At 53.3% G+C, this 17,191-nt stretch overlaps 1 protein-coding gene across 1 annotated transcript in view; it reads left to right on the forward strand.

Annotated features, from left to right (window-relative positions):
- The window catches only part of LOC147123253 (SLAIN motif-containing protein 2-like), a 29,494-nt gene extending 20,559 nt beyond the window's left edge, over positions 1-8,935 (forward strand). Inside the window, exon 2 of the mRNA XM_085969888.1 lies at positions 8,584-8,935. Coding sequence (XP_085826014.1) covers positions 8,584-8,842 — 259 coding nt within the window. The 3' untranslated portion in view covers positions 8,843-8,935. The remainder of the gene's footprint in view (positions 1-8,583) is intronic.
- The last annotated feature ends 8,256 nt before the right edge of the window (positions 8,936-17,191 follow it).

The raw sequence follows: 17,191 nt of genomic DNA on the forward strand, positions 1-17,191 counted from the left end.
GGAGGGGTAGCTCCATGAGGGGGCGCATTCTTTCGGGGTCGGGGCCGATGACTCCGTTCTCTACTACACAGCCGAGGATGGCAAGGCGCGAGGTGTTAAACACACATTTATCCTTATTGTAGGTGAGGTTCAGCCGTTGGGCCGTACGGAGGAATCTCTCCAGATTAACATCGTGGTCCTGCCGGTCGCGGCCGCAGATGGTGACGTTATCTAGATAGGGGAACGTGGCGTGCAGCCCGTTCTGGTCAACCATCCGGTCCATCTCCCTTTGGAAGACCGAAACCCCGTTGGTGACGCCGAAGGGAACCCTAAGGAAGTGGTAGAGGCGGCCATTCGCCTCGAAGGCTGTATACTGGCGGTCCTCAGGGGGGATAGGGAGTTGGTGATAGGCCGACTTAAGGTCGATGGTGGAGAATACCCGGTACTGCGCAATCTGATTGACCATATCAGATATGCGGGGAAGGGGGTATGCGTCCAGCTGGGTGTACCTGTTTATGGTCTGGCTGTAGTCGATGACCAGGCGGTTTTTATTGCCGGTCTTAACGACCACGACCTGGGCACGCCAGGGGCTGGTGCTCCCCTCGATGATGCCCTCCTTCAGGAGACGCTGCACCTCAGAGCTAATGAAAGCTCTGTCCCCGGCGCTGTACCGCCTGCTCTTGGTAGCGACGGGTTTGCAGTCGGGGGTGAGGTTAGCGAACAGGGAAGGTGGCGGGACCTTGAGGGTGGATAGGCCGCAGGTGTTACGCGGTGGGCGGTTTAAAATCTGCTGGTTGTCGACTGTGAGTGGGGGGAGGGGTCCGCCGTATGCTAGCGTGACGCTTTGGAGGTGGGATTGGAAGTCTAGGCCTAGTAGGACGGCAGCGCATAGCTGGGGCAGGACGAGGAGTTTAAAATTTTTATACTCCGTACCCTTAACCGACAGGGTCACGACACAGTAGCCGCTGATGTCTGTGGCGTGTGACCTCGATGCCATCGAGATCCGGTTGCACGTTGGCAGGACAGGGAGGGAGTAGTGGCTCACCGTGTCTGGGTGGATGAAGCTCTCCGTGCTTCCGCTGTCGAACAGGCAGGTCGTGGCGTGGCCGTTTACTTTGATGTCCATCATCGACTTGGACAGGTGATGCGGGCGGGCCTGGTCCAGTGTGACGGAGGCTAGTGTATAGCTGAGCGAGTTGTTGTAGTCTGCGGTTGAGGCGGTAGTCGGGTCTAGAGGCACGGTGGCGGTCGGGCGTGGTGGGTAAAATGGCGTCTCCCACGAGGTTGGACAAAATGGCGGAGAAGATGGCTGCCCCCATAACTCACATGAGGCACTGCTGGTGTCGGTTGCCTGTATCAAAGATGGCCGCCCCCATGACTCACATGTGGGGATGCTGGCCTCTGTTGCCTTGAAGGAAGATGGCCGCCCCCACAGCTCGCATGAGGCACTGCTGGCCTCTGATGGTCCACCTCTGCAGGCCTTAGCGAAGTGGCCTTTCTTCATGCAGTTTGAGCAGGTAGAGTTCCTGGCTGGGCAGCGTGACCTCGGGTGTTTCGCCTGGCCGCAGAAGAAGCAGCCGGCGGCCCGATCGCGGGGGTCCGATGTCGGAGCCGGTACCGGGGGTGGCGGTCTCGATCGGGTCCGGGACGCCGACGCTGAGGTAGGTCCCAGGGGGGTTGCTGCGGGGGGTATCGCGGTCGGGGTCGGTCCCAAGCCCCAGGGTCGCGAGTTACAGTACCTTGAGTATGCCTCGAGGTCCCGATGGGCCACCTCTAGAGAGAGAGAGCGAGGGCTGCAGCTTTGTCCAGGTCGAGGTCCCTTGCTTCCAGTAGTCTTTGCCGTGAGTAGTCGGACCGCAGGCCTTTCACGAAGGCATCGCGGACATTGTCTTCAGTATTTTCTGCCGCCGTTACCGCTTTAAAGTTACAGTCTCTGCCGAGTGCTTGTAGCACCCGTAAAAATTCCTCCACAGGCTCTCCTGGCTGTTGCGGGCGGGATCTTAGGAGGTGTCTGGCATACATGGAATTTACCGGGGTTTGGTACTGTCTTTTCAGCCGGTTGATGGCGTCCTCGTATGTTTTAAGGTCCCGGATGAGTGCGAATACTTTAGGGCTCACTTGGGCGTTCAGAACTCTTAGCATGGATTTCTGAGGCACGCCGGATTCTCCCAGGTAGGCTTCGAAGCAGCTCAGCCAGTGTTCGAAGTCGAGGGCTGAGTTTGCTGCCTGTGGGTTTAGGTCCAGGTACGGTGGTCTGAGGGCTCGCAGCCAGGCCGGCTGCTGTGGCTGTTGTAGCTGGGCGTCTGGCTGGTCGTTTGGCTGGTCGTTTGACTGCTCAAGTGTCGACATTTTAAAATTTAGCCAATAAAATTGATATACCTATCAATTCATCCAATGAAAAGCGACGAGTTAAGAAAGTAACTATAGGTTTTTATTGGCTAAATAACAGAGCCCACCCTCGTGGGTGATCGGATACAACAAGGAGGAATGCCAGCCAGTCGACTACCTTTATACCTGGGCAGGTAGGTGGAGTCATGGGCGGAGTCAGCAGTGGTCAGCCCAGGTATAGCAGCGTGACAAGAGGCGACCTCGTATAGTGATACAACAGTGTGAACAGTGATAACCATAGAGTAACGATATAACAGTGATAACTATAGTGTAACGATAGTGAACGATAAAAGTGGTTTACCACACCGACCCCATTGTCCACCGCGATGGTAAGGTTCTCAACTATTACAGCTGTCACCTTTCAGTTGTTTCCCCCGCCAGCATGCTTTCTCAATGTGGACCCATGTCATAGCATTGCCGCACTGTTGCATCCCTTGCTGCCAAACTGTCCTTTTGCTAAAGCCACTCTTCAACCTCCCTGCTTTCAGATGCTGCATCACCAGCTCGGGAGCCGGCCCCTCAAGCTGCCAGTGCAAGTGCCTCCGGAGGCGACGACCAGGAGGAAGCCGGACCATCTGCGCCAGCCTCGGGAGCCACCGCATGTGGAGACTGGGGATAGTAGTTCCCTTGAGGGGAGGGGGGGTGCTCTGATGAGCCAGTTGCAGGGACCAGCGGCCTGCAGCAACGCGCGGGGGCTGTCTCCCCGGAGGGCGAGGCAGGCCACCATGACTGCTGCACAGAGTGCAGAGGAGGTGCGGTGCCTTGCCAAAATGAGCGCCCAGGCCCGGCTCAGGCACACTGAGCTTATGGCTGCAGTGGGGAGGATGCCCGAGTCCATCGACACACTGGCAAAGAGTGTGGTGGACTTTGGGGCAGCAATGGAAAGGACTGTCCAGGGCTTGTCCAAAGCAGTGGAAAGGACTGTTCCAGCCTTGTCCGAGGCAGTGGAAAGGACTGTCCAGGGCTTCTCCGAAGCACTGGCACCTGCCACACAGGTCCTCACTGCTGCCACGCAGTCACTTGCTGGCCTCGTCCACACGCAGATTGAGGCCACGCGAACACTCACTGCTACCACCGTAGCTGCATCAGGCAGGATCACCCCAGGCCCTTGCAGCACCACAGCAGGCCATGAATCTGTGGAGCAGTCGATAGCGGAGGATGATCCGGAGCGGCACTGTCGGAGTGCCAGTGTGTCGACCGACAACGGTGCAGGTGTCCTCTCTCTGCATGTGACCAGTCCTAATGCCACCGCTGGCGCGTCAGCAGAGCAGCTGCCGCCACCTGTGCGGCACACTGCTAGCAGACATGCCCAGTTGGAGCAGCCTGCTTGCGGATCCTCCAAGCCCAGAGGTCAACCAGGCCGTCCCTCAGGGGCTTCAGCGCTTCCAGACACTCAGCAGGTGTCCCCAGCCTTGACGCAGCCACTGGGGTACAATTACGGAGGAGCTGCAGGGAGGGAAGGGGCCGACCTAGTAAGAGGAGTCGGTCTCCATCAAGGGGTCACCAGTAGAGGGAGGTGCTAAGACGTCTCTTTTTCCGGATTTAAGGCCGCCCACACCTGCTGTGTGTGTTTGTTATGGTTTGGTTAGTTTCGCCGGGTTGCCAGACAGTTATCTGTTAGTTTGTTAGTTATGATTTCTGTTGCCATTACGTTGTCATGCTGGAAGGAAGCAGTTGTTTGAAAATAAAGAAAATGTTTTAATTACAATCGACCTGTACACTATTTACATTCATCGATGCCTTCATAGGCTTACAGTGAACCGGACGGTGCTGTTCGAATCACAGCCACCATTCCGTCCGAGGGGCCTAGAACAGAGTCCTTATGAGCCTCTGACGAACGGCCCTTCCATTTTCTGGAGCCCTCCCATCTTCCTGCTCCTCCTCCTCCTGATCCTCCTTGCCCGCATGCTCCTCCTCCTCCACCTCCTCGTCCACCTGCTCTGCTGGACCTTGAGGGTCGGCTGGCATTGGCTGGGTGCGTCGAATGGCCAGGTTGTGGAGCATGCAGCAGACAACGATGCGCGCCACATGCTCCGGCGAGTACTGTAGGGCGCCCCCCGAATGGTCTAGACAGCGGAAACGCTGCTTCAACACACCAATTGTGTGCTCCACAATGTTCCTGGTGGCCTGATGACTGCTGTTGTAAAGCTCTTCTGCCGGGGTGCTGGGCAAACGGAGCGGGGTCATGAGCCATGGCCAGAGAGGATAGCCCTTGTCGCCCAGAAGCCAGCCTCGTGGGTGAGCCGGGGCCTCAAAAAGGTTAGCCACTGATGTCTGCCGCAGGATGAAGGCATCATGGCTGCTGCAAGGGAATTGTGCGTTCACCGCCACGATCATCTGTCGGTGATCACAGACCAGCTTCTCCAGGGTCACAGGGAAGGTGATGAATTTGCGCCTCCTTTTGTAGCGGGCAGCTGTAACTTGCCGGATGCAGCAATGCACCGCAAATTGAGAGATATTAGATATGTCCCCAGCTGCTGCCTGAAACGATCCGCTGGCGTAAAAGTTGAGCGCAACAGTGACTTTCACGGCCACCGACAGAGAGGTCCTGCACCGTATCCGCGGCTGCAGATCCCCAGCAAGCAGGTGGCACAGCTCAGTGACAACATCCTTACCAAATCGTAGCCTTCGCAGACACTGCTCTTCCGACATGTAAGGTAGGAGACCCGCTGCCTGAAAACCCTGGCAGCGTATGGGCGGATTTGGCGACTTCCATTGGCCCTCCTCCTTCTGGCCAATCCCAGCCCTCTCTCCCTCCGTCTCTGTGCCCTTGCCAGTTGTTCAGCCAGGATGACGTTCCCCTCCAAAGCAGCTCCCATTATTCTGGCCGACGAGTAAGACGCAGTCAGCTTTCTGGATCCAACTGTTCTGAACAGGACTGAAGGTCCCAAGGCTCCTCTGGCTCAATAAGAACAAGTCTGTGCCACTGAAGGACTGCAACTCTCTCCAGCAGCGAGCAGTATGGCCAGGCCAAATGGCTGCCGGTTTTATACTAGTGCTGTCCCCTTTAAAGAGCGCCCCCCGAGTCCGAGAAGGACCTGGTAACGTTCCATCCAACTGTCACTAATAGCGCCAGGCGGAACGGAGGGGGGCACCACTGAATTTCCGGTACGGGGCGCCAAAAAGGCGTTGCACAATGAAATGACGTCATTATCTGGCTGCGCCCGCTCGTGTGCGCAAAGACTTAGCACCGGCGCGAACAGGCTGCTCAATATGGCCGCATGCGCTAGGATCACTGCGCACGTCCGAAAATTGGGTAACGCCCCAAATCTCGGGCTCTTTAGGCGCTAATCGCTGGCGCAACCAACCGAATTTCTAGGCCATTGTGTTTTATTATACCCTTGGGACCCCGTTACTTATTTGTACACGAGGAAGGGAAATTCTACCATAAGTTGTGCTTATATTTTCTATCTACCTTATTCAAAATTTCCCTGGAACTCATACTGCTCTTTTTATTGTACATTCTTTTCTGCTCTAAATTTGGGATTTTAATAATTTAGAAAGTGCTGTACTATCTAAATCAATAATAATAACAATATGGAATTCTATTAATCTTATTTTTCTCATAAGTTAATTTGGTTTGTCCGGCTAAAAAAGCATTACACAACTCTCAATTACTTTTGCTTTTTTTGTCACAATTACCCAAATTATTTTTTCTATGCCATGATCATAAATAACAATTATTCCCTCTTTCTGTTAATATACTTCAACTTTTATGTATAAATTTTCACGCTACAGTAGACTGTTGCACTGTAGATGACTTTAAGCAAGAGATGCAGTGATGAGAGGTACACAAACATCTTTAAATTGTGTAACATGTAGCCATAGTGAACTAAGCAAAGAATCTTATAAATCGGCTTTGCCTGCCAGTTCGTGTGATTTGGTATTGAAATTGTGACAGTTGCATAAAACCTCTTCCTAGGCAGAACCGCCCTTTTGCTCAAGTTCTTGCTTCATTTTGTAGTAATGATTTAATGCTTCAAAACTGCAACAGATCCTTGCAAGTGAATGACTCCTGTGTTACATACTGCTGCACAAAATATGGGCGGTGGTTGGGTGCTTTAAATTTTTACTGATTTATGTTGAATACTTTGTGTAGTGCACCCTCAGTTAATTATTCTTTAGTGTGCAAAAACTATTGTTAAATAGGCAAATGTGGCAGCAATGCCTGACAAACAGCAATGAGATGAATGACCAGTTGACTTGTGGAGTGCGGGGGGGGGAGGCGGAATGTTGTTGAGAACACGGAGAAAACTCATTGCTGCCTTTGAAAAGTCTCATCTGAAGGATGGCACCTGCAACAATGCAGCACTCCTTCAGTACGAGATTGTCAGCCTATATTATGTGCTTAAACTCACAACTTTCTGACCCAGAGGCGAGCGTACTACCAGCTGAGGCAAGCTGAACCTGAAGCTAATTTTATGCTGCATTCTAAAATATTTTTCTTTCAACATTTTACTCTCTTTTAAAAGAAGTGACAAAATATTGGAGGACAACAATGAATCGCAACCTACCATAAATGCTGGCAAAAACTTCCGCTGAGTTACACTTTTTGAAAGGTTTAAATTAAATTGAGTGTTGAGAATATTGTACTATCCACCAAGGATCTTTTGTGTTGTATGTGTTTTTTTTAAGAGCATTGTCTATAGGCTTGACCCATACAACATTAGACTATTGTCAATCCTGAAACCCCAATGGTTTTAGCTGGTGCCATCTCGGGTGGAAGGCGAGGAACAGTATTTGTACTGAAGTGCATGGCCTTGAATGAGTAGCATGCCAGAGAAATAAGTTTTAGTGTAGATGTCCTTTATACTCAAATGTCCACTAGAAATTTGAGAAGATAATGTTTGCCCTTCCTTTGCGCTAGTCCAGTGTTACTTACTGAGAATGTAATTAATGTATTTTCTTACTGTTAAAGTATGTCTATTTATAAAATGATATTGCCACTAGGTTGTCAGTATGGAAATTGCATGTTCAATGTTGCCATCACTTTTCCTTTCCATGTACGTGCGTGCACACAAACACGTTAGTAAAACTGCTCTTACATGGTGCTAACCAGATGTACAAATTTTGCTTACTTTGTCCTGAAAACTACCTGTGACATCCTGATTTTGTGCTTTTAAATTCAATGTTACCCCAAAATGTTTTTTTTTCGAAACAATTAAATATGTGTATCTTTGAGCTTAAGAAGTTGCCTGAGGAAGGATAGGATTTACAATTGTCAAATTATGTAAGTGAATCAACTTTTTTTCTTTGCCTTATCCTGAGAGGCATGTCTTCAAATTGAACATTTTGTTAAATTACAAGTCCCTGTTCCTCTTCTCATCTCCAATTCATGGAACTGAGAAATCCTTGTTTTTCTCTGAGAAGAATTCAGTTTATCTTTGGTGTAAAAGAGTGCACTGAAACATGTATATTATCATAACTTCATGTTTTTGATTTTAAATTGAGCCAGAATTGAAGTGCATCATTTACAAAGATGGCTACAAATTCTAAATTGCTGTAAAGAGCCACTGTTTGTGTTACTTTGGAGCAAGAAAAGGCAGAAAAGTGGAGCATAATTTTCATTGCAATTATGCCATTTTCAAACAATGCATGATAAAGAAAGAACTTGCATTTTTATAGTGCTTTTCGAGAAGTCAGGACCTCCCAAAGCAGTTTACAGCCAATTAAGTACTTTTCAAATATAGTCACTGTTGTAATGTAGGGAAACACAGCAGCCAATATGTGCATTGAAGATGAGAGAAATCTCATGAAGACATTGGATAAGTCCAGTGGCTAAAAATAATTAACAGACAAGGTTTTCTGTTTCACAATCGTGGATACGTTACTAAAAAACTTACCTAGATTCTCATGGCTAAGAGACATACTTTCAAAAGCTATGGAGAGTTGATACTTGCCCATGAGAGTGCACGAAGATATGAAAGTCCGAATAACCTAGAGTACGAAAGATCGAGAAGACTGCTCTACATAATTAGCGTTGGTGTTGTAACTTGTAAAGTGCAAAACAAGCCTGTACAGCTTCTATTATGATTTTGTTTCAGTGGTATATCCATTAAGGTTGCTTTAAATTTTATTTGAGGGAAAGGAATAGGAAAGATAATAAAATCTTCTTGGAGTTCGAAAGAAATGGGACTGATAATTGTATTGAATTATGAAAAAGAATTCACATCCATATAATTAATTTGGAAAATTTTTGTTTGCTTTTAACTTTAGGTTGTACACATCACCAAAGAGGTTGCCAACCCTAGTTCAAAAAGCTTTTAGTCCATTACGATGGTGCAGACAGGTGCTGGATCATCCAAGCTCAGATATCGAAACAGCAAAAAAGTCATTGATACACAGACTTGATCAAACAATGGCAGGTAACTATTCAATGTTTTTTCTCTACTGCTTTAGTGTGAATTTAAATTTGGTTGTCAGAAATAACTACTGTATAATACTTTATGAAAAATTATCTTTATTCAAATTGTAGCACATCATATTTCACTTAGTAAAGAGCCTGATGGTTTTCACATGTTATAGGTATGTGTGGGTAAGAATGGACGTCGCCATTATCAAATTTGGAAATCTTTTTAAGACATGCAATAATTATCCTGTATCACCAGCACAGTCAACACTACTAAACCTGTTTCTAGCCTTAATGTTGGGTCTGAGGAGATGGTAATGCCTTGCTGTAACAATCTTCAAGCTGTCATTGTCCTTGATTTGCACTGCCCTAAATGTGTTGGTTACAGCTGAGAATCATTGCATTTCACTTTTGTTCGCTCTTGCCGATAATTAAAAACCTAATTTTAGCTGAGTTCAAGGGTACAGTATGATATTGCATGCATTACTTAATGATATGCCCTAACTTAATTGTTGAGTGATGGAAATCCAGCTAGTGTTAAAGGACAGAGATGTCCAATCTTTTGTAGCTGGGGCCCAGATACAAGTATCAAATCCAGTGATTGGGCCACAAGTGATTATGCAGTAATGCAACTCTCCTACACAAAATTAAAGATTCCCCCCTAGACACAAAAGCGAGGCCTCCCATTCATAAAAGAAGAGAGACCCCACATGCACACAAGGCTTAAGCGCAATCCATATACACAAAAAAGCCAGACTCCACCCCCCCAACCATTATCTTGGCTCCTATTCTCATCTATCCCTTACTCCGCTTTCACCTCAACAACAATTTGTATTTATATAGCGCCTTTAATGTAGTAAAATGTCTCGAGGCGTTTCACAGGAGCGTTATAAAACAAAATTTGACATCGAGCCGCAAAATGAGAAATTAGGCCAGATGGGGTAGGTTTTAAATGAGGAAACTGAGGCAGAAAGGTTTAGGGAGGGAATTACAGAGATAGGGAGGGGCGAGGCCATGGAGGTATTCGAAAACAAATTTTAAAATTGAGCATTGCTTAACTGGGAGCCAATGCCGGTCAGCGAGCATAGGGGTGATGGGTGAACGGGACTTGGTGCGAGTTAGGACGTGGGCAGCAAAGTTTTGGATGACCTCAAGTTCACGTAAGGTAGAACGTGGGAGGCGAGCCAAGAGTGCGTTGGAATAGTCAAGTCTAGAGGTAACAAAGGCATGGATGAGGGTTTCAGCAGCAGATGAGCTGAGGTAGGGTGGAGTCGGGTGATGTTGCGGAGGTGAAAATAGACGGTCTTAGTTATGGTGTGGGTATGTGGTCGGAAGCTCATTTCATAGAAACATAGAAGATAGGAGCAGGAGTAGGCCATTCGGCCCCTCGAGCCTACTCCGCCATTCAATGAGATCATGGCTGATCATCCAAATTCAGTACCCTGTCCCTGCCTTCTCTCCATATCCCTTGATCCCTTTAGGCTTAAGAAATATATCCAACTCCTCCTTGAATATATTTAATGAATTGGCCTCCACCGCCCTCTGGCAGAGAATTCCACAGGTTCACGACTCTCTGGGTGAAGAAATTCCTCCTCATCTCAGTCCTAAATGGCTTACCCCTTATCCTTAGATTATGACCCCTAGTTCTGGACTCCCCGGCCATCGGGAATATCCTTCCTGCATCTAGTCTGTCCAGGCCTGACAGAATTTTATAGGTCTCGATGAGATCCCCTCTCAATCTTCTAAACTCCAGTGGGTATAAGCCCAATCAACACAATCTCTCCTCATACGTCATTCCTGCCATCCCAGGTATCAGCCTGGTGAATCTTCGCTGCACTTCATCCATGGCAAGAATGTCCTTCCTCAGGTAAGGTGACCAAAACTGCACACAATACTTTCGGGGTCAAATATGACACCAAGGTTGCGGACAGTGTGGTTCAGCCTCAGACAAATGCTAGGGAGAGGGATGGAGTCGGTGGCTACGGAACGGAGTTTGTGGCGGGGACCGAAGGTGATGGCTTTGTTCTTCCCAATATTTAGTTGGAGGAAATTTCTGCTCATCCAGTACTGGATGTCGGACAAGCAGTCTGACAATTTGGAGATGGGTCAAGAGAAGTGGTGGTGAGGTAGAGCTGGGTGTCATCAGTATACATGTGGAAACTGACGCTCTGTTTTCAGATGATGTTGCCGATGGGCAGCATGTAGATGAGAAATAGGAGGGGGCCAAGGATAGATCCTTGAGGGACACCAGAGATAACGGTGCGGGAGTGAGATGAGAAGTCATTGCAGGTGATTTTCTGGCTATGATTGGATAGATAAGAATTGAACCAGACGAGTGCAGTCCCACCCAGCTGGATGACGGTAGAGAGGTGTCAAAGGCTACAGATAGGTCAAGATGGATGAGGAGGAATAGTTTACCTTTGTCACAGTCACTTAGGATGTCATTTGTGACTTTGATAAGAGCCGTTTCGGTACTGTGGCTGGGATGGAAACCTGATTGGAGGGATTCAAACATGGAGTTCCGGGAAAGATGGGCACAGATTTGGGAGGCGACAACACGTTCAAGGACTTTGGCAAGGAAAGGGAGGTTGGAGATGGGTCAGAAGTTTGCAAGGACGGAGGGGGGTTCATGGGTTAGTTTTGTGAGGAGAGGGGCGATGACAGCAGATTTGAAGAAGAGGGGAACAGTACCTGAGGAGAGAGAACCATTCACTATCAGCTCACATGGAGTCAGAAAAGGAAGTTGGGTGGTCAGCAGTTTTGTGGGAATAGGGTTAAGGGAGTAGGAAGTGGTCTCATGGACAAGATGAGCTCTGATAGGGCCTATGGGGAGGTCGGAGAGAAGCTGGAGAAAGATGCGAGTGCAGGGGGATCCTTAGAGGAAGTTTGGACTCATGGGGTAGGGGAAGGAAGGGAAGTGGCAGACACAGCTGATCAGATGGTCTCAATCTTAGAGACAAAGAAGCCCACGAGCTCCTCGCACTTGTTTTTAGAGCTGCTGGCGGAGGAGACGGGGAGAGGTGTTTAAGAGGACAGTTTGCAGTAGAGAAAAGAAGCCGGGGGTTGTCTTTACATTCCAGAATGATCCTGGAATAGTGAGCAGTTTTGGCAGACGAGAACAGGGTCCATTAGTGCTTTATGTGGTCCCGCTAGATCTGGTGGTGAATGGCTAAACCAGTTGTCCGCCATATCCGTTCAAGTCTGCATCCCTTGGACTTATGGGAGCGGAGATGAGGGCTGTACCGGGGGAACGGCCAGGGTGAGGAAGAATAATGTTTTTAATAGGGACTAAGGCATCAAAGGTGGTGGTAAGGGTGTGGCTGAGCAGATTGGTAGATGCAAAAATGTTGTGAATGGAGGGCCAAAGACTAGACCTCTCACTCTGTTCCATCTACTTGTAGGTTTTTACAAAATATCCCAGTAGATGATGGTGAGGGTTCAGTTGAAACCCTACCAGCAAGAAGTCACAAACTGTTTTTTCTCTTGTTTTCTTCCAAAAATGGCACACATAGCCTAACATTGTATATCTCAGTTTTTGATATGAATTTTATACCCCATTTACACTTTCTGCCCGTGCATCTACTTGTGTAACTACTGAAGGAAGCGCTGGAAGAATTGCTGTATTTTGCACCATGGCAGATCCTGTCTCAAAACTACAGTCCTTTCTTGCTTTGTGGAAAATCATACAGGTTAAAGACAAACTCTGAAGGCATACCAGCATTGGATTTATACTGCACCAAAACATGTCACAATGATGTGAAACCTATAACTGATGGAAGTGCATTTCTGTACCAGTACGAGATCTTCGTGCAAAGATTACATTGCACGTTTGAGTTGTCAGTAGTTATATCACTAGAATAAGAGTTGTGGTGTAAATCAGGGCTTTGAATGAATGATTTAAGGTTAAATTCAAAACAGATTTTTAAGTCAATATGACAAAATAAATTTTAATCATTAGGGTTAAAACTTATATTACAATGCAGTAGATCTGGACTTGTTTTGATTGAAGTATTCACTATACTAACTGAACAAATTATTTTCCAATAATCAATATTATTTCATGTGTAGTCACCCTGATAGTGGCATTTTGTGTACCTGCTTGAATTGGTTTCACGAAATAAGTTTCTAGGACATTGCGTTTTTAAACTCAGTGGTTTTTGCCGCTATCCCCCTGCAGTCACAGATTGGATTATAGTTTTGACACAGAGCATTATATAGCTGGGTGAGAAGAGGCCATTAAGGGGCCAAACTCTTAAATGGATAGTGTTGCAGATTAAGGTGATTCCCCTGTTTTGGATGTAGCTAATGAACTGTGTCCAAAAAAGCTCAAAATATGTCTTCTGTCCAAGCCACTGCATTATTATTGCTTTGTTATCCAGTGGAGCTGGATGTTATCTATCTATCTATCTATCTATCTATCTTCTTATCGATAGAAACGGATACTTCTTTCTGTCTGTCTATCTGTCTATCCTTCTGTCTGTCTGTCCTTCTGTCTGTCCTCAAGTGTGCGTCTGTCCGGCTATGCGCTCGAAAGTTATAGAGCGTACCTACGCGTGCGTTACGTCGAAAGAAAGCTTACCTTTCCGAAACAGTGGTAAGCGTATTTACGTTTCGGCCGGACAAAAATCGCGCCTGCGGTATCCGAAAAACGTTCAAAATTCCGCTCATTAGCATCTCATTATCCGCTCATCAGCGACAGAGTAACCTCGAGGTCGACCAATCGTACGCCGGGTTCCTGGCGTGTGCGGCCGGGCCCTCCTACGGTCGAGCGACGGGACGATTGACCAATCCTACGCTTTGGTGACCTGACGGTCGACCAATCGGTGCGTGTGTGGGCGGGCCTTATCGTTCTGAACCGAGGTGAGTCGCCGCCATCTTGATTCCAAACTTTTCCTTTCTTTTTCCCGCTTTCTGCGTCTTTCAAAAAAACGTTGCTTTTAAAACACATATTGTTTTTAAAAAAACAAAGATTTAGAAAGTAATTAACTTATCTAATCTCACTAATTTTCCTACCTTTCCCCGTTTTTCCAGGTAGGCCTCGAAGCCTTGGCCTCTCCTCCGCACCCACGCCCGAGCTAGGCACCTCCCGGCCCCAGTCAACAAGCGGCCCCCGATCGCCGCCATCTTTGTGAAGGCTGGAGGGGCGGGCCTCAGCCGAGCGCCGCTCCCTTAGTAAAGGGTGCGCGAGCAGCTGAGACGCGGCGTCTCTCTGTTCCCCGCTCGGCTTGGGCGGGGCTCTCGGGAGTGCTGATCTTGGGCGGGGCTTGGAGAGCGGGAAGGGTTACCCCGGCAACCGGGCCCGCCGGCAGAGTCTCTCAGCCGTAATCGGCGCTCTTCAAGCCAGCTCGGGAGGGCGGGGCCATGTCAGTGCGTGGGGCGGCACGGAGCTCCGTGGAGCCGGCGCTGGGCTCGGGTGCTTTGTGGCCTGCGGCCGAACAGCGGCTGCGGACCTCGAGCTGACTGGGGCGCTGGACTCGGCTGGGCCATGTCTTTGCGGGTGTTTGCCTTGGCCAACGGCATCAGGGTGACGGCCGAGGGAACGCGTTCATCCAGGTGCCGAGGCCCGGGTCCAGGTGCCGAGGCCCGGGCCCCGGCCCCGGGGCGGAAAGAGGGATTGTAGCGGGGGATGAGGGCTCGGGCAGGGGAGAGGGAGGCCGGGGGGGGGGGGGGGGGGGGAGTGCTCTCTCTTACCCCCCCTCTCCACTCGCGCCCTCTCTCCCCCCTGCTCGCGCTCTCTCTCCCCCCCTGCTCGCGCTCTCTCTCCCCCCCCTGCTCGCGCTCTCTCTCCCCCCCTGCTCGCGCTCTCTCTCCCCCTGCTCGCGCTCTCTCTCCCCCCTGCTCGCGCTCTCTCTCCCCCCCTGCTCGCGCTCTCTCTCCCCCCCTGCTCGCGCTCTCTCTCCCCCCCTGCTCGCGCTCTCTCTCCCCCCCTGCTCGCGCTCTCTCTCCCCCCCTGCTCGCGCTCTCTCTCCCCCCCCTGCTCGCGCTCTCTCTCCCCCCTGCTCGCGCTCTCTCTCCCCCCCTGCTCGCGCTCTCTCTCCCCCCCTGCTCGCGCTCTCTCTCCCCCCCTGCTCGCGCTCTCTCTCCCCCCCCTGCTCGCGCTCTCTCTCCCCCCCCTGCTCGCGCTCCTCTCTCCCCCCCTGCTCGCGCTCTCTCTCCCCCCCTGCTCGCGCTCTCTCTCCCCCCCTGCTCGCGCTCTCTCTCCCCCCCTGCTCGCGCTCTCTCTCCCCCCCTGCTCGCGCTCTCTCTCCCCCCCTGCTCGCGCTCTCTCTCCCCCCCTGCTCGCGCTCTCTCTCCCCCCCCTGCTCGCGCTCTCTCTCCCCCCCTGCTCGCGCTCTCTCTCCCCCCCTGCTCGCGCTCTCTCTCCCCCCCCTGCTCGCGCTCTCTCTCCCCCCCTGCTCGCGCTCTCTCTCCCCCCCTGCTCGCGCTCTCTCTCCCCCCCTGCTCGCGCTCTCTCTCCCCCCCTGCTCGCGCTCTCTCTCCCCCCCTGCTCGCGCTCTCTCTCCCCCCCCTGCTCGCGCTCTCTCTCCCCCCCTGCTCGCGCTCTCTCTCCCCCCCTGCTCGCGCTCTCTCTCCCCCCCTGCTCGCGCTCTCTCTCCCCCCCTGCTCGCGCTCTCTCTCCCCCCCTGCTCGCGCTCTCTCTCCCCCCTGCTCGCGCTCTCTCTCCCCCCCTGCTCGCGCTCTCTCTCCCCCCCCTGCTCGCGCTCTCTCTCCCCCCCTGCTCGCGCTCTCTCTCCCCCCCTGCTCGCGCTCTCTCTCCCCCCCTGCTCGCGCTCTCTCTCCCCCCCTGCTCGCGCTCTCTCTCCCCCCCTGCTCGCGCTCTCTCTCCCCCCCTGCTCGCGCTCTCTCTCCCCCCCTGCTCGCGCTCTCTCTCCCCCCCCTGCTCGCGCGACCTCTCCCCCCCTGCTCGCGCGACCTCTCCCCCCCTGCTCGCGCGACCTCTCCCCCCCTGCTCGCGCGACCTCTCCCCCCCTGCTCGCGCGACCTCTCCCCCCCCTGCTCGCGCGACCTCTCCCCCCCTGCTCGCGCGACCTCTCCCCCCCTGCTCGCGCGACCTCTCCCCCCCTGCTCGCGCGACCTCTCCCCCCCTGCTCGCGCGACCTCTCCCCCCCTGCTCGCGCGACCTCTCCCCCCCTGCTCGCGCGACCTCTCCCCCCTGCTCGCGCGACCTCTCCCCCCCTGCTCGCGCGACCTCTCCCCCCCTGCTCGCGCGACCTCTCCCCCCTCTGCTCGCGCGACCTCTCCCCCCCTGCTCGCGCGACCTCTCCCCCCCTGCTCGCGCGACCTCTCCCCCCCTGCTCGCGCGACCTCTCCCCCCCTGCTCGCGCGACCTCTCCCCCCCCTGCTCGCGCGACCTCTCCCCCCCTGCTCGCGCGACCTCTCCCCCCCTGCTCGCGCGACCTCTCCCCCCCCTGCTCGCGCGACCTCTCCCCCCCTGCTCGCGCGACCTCTCCCCCCCTGCTCGCGCGACCTCTCCCCCCCTGCTCGCGCGACCTCTCCCCCCCCTGCTCGCGCGACCTCTCCCCCCCTGCTCGCGCGACCTCTCCCCCCCTGCTCGCGCGACCTCTCCCCCCCCTGCTCGCGCGACCTCTCCCCCCCTGCTCGCGCGACCTCTCCCCCCCCTGCTCGCGCGACCTCTCCCCCCCCTGCTCGCGCGACCTCTCCCCCCCTGCTCGCGCGACCTCTCCCCGACCTCCCCCCCTGCTCGCGCGACCTCTCCCCCCCCTGCTCGCGCGACCTCTCCCCCCCCTGCTCGGCGCGACCTCTCCCCCCCTGCTCGCGCGACCTCTCCCCCCCCTGCTCGCGCGACCTCTCCCCCCCTGCTCGCGCGACCTCTCCCCCCCTGCTCGCGCGACCTCTCCCCCCCTGCTCGCGCGACCTCTCCCCCCCTGCTCGCGCGACCTCTCCCCCCCTGCTCGCGCGACCTCTCCCCCCCTGCTCGCGCGACCTCTCCCCCCCTGCTCGCGCGACCTCTCCCCCCCTGCTCGCGCGACCTCTCCCCCCCTGCTCGCGCGACCTCTCCCCCCCCTGCTCGCGCGACCTCTCCCCCCCTGCTCGCGCGACCTCTCCCCCCCCTGCTCGCGCGACCTCTCCCCCCCCTGCTCGCGCGACCTCTCCCCCCCTGCTCGCGCGACCTCTCCCCCCCTGCTCGCGCGACCTCTCCCCCCCTGCTCGCGCGACCTCTCCCCCCCTGCTCGCGCGACCTCTCCCCCCCTGCTCGCGCGACCTCCCCCCCTGCTCGCGCGACCTCTCCCCCCCTGCTCGCGCGACCTCTCCCCCCCTGCTCGCGCGACCCTCTCCCCCCCTGCTCGCGCGACCTCTCCCCCCCTGCTCGCGCGACCTCTCCCCCCCTGCTCGCGCGACCTCTCCCCCCCCTGCTCGCGCGACCTCTCCCCCCCTGCTCGCGCGACCTCTCCCCCCCTGCTCGCGACCTCTCGCGCGACCTCTCCCCCCCTGCTCGCGCGACCTCTCCCCCCC

Source organism: Somniosus microcephalus, chromosome 2 (genome assembly GCF_052327205.1).
Source record: "Somniosus microcephalus isolate GS21.2 chromosome 2, FLI_Smic_1.0, whole genome shotgun sequence".
NCBI lineage: Eukaryota > Metazoa > Chordata > Chondrichthyes > Squaliformes > Somniosidae > Somniosus > Somniosus microcephalus.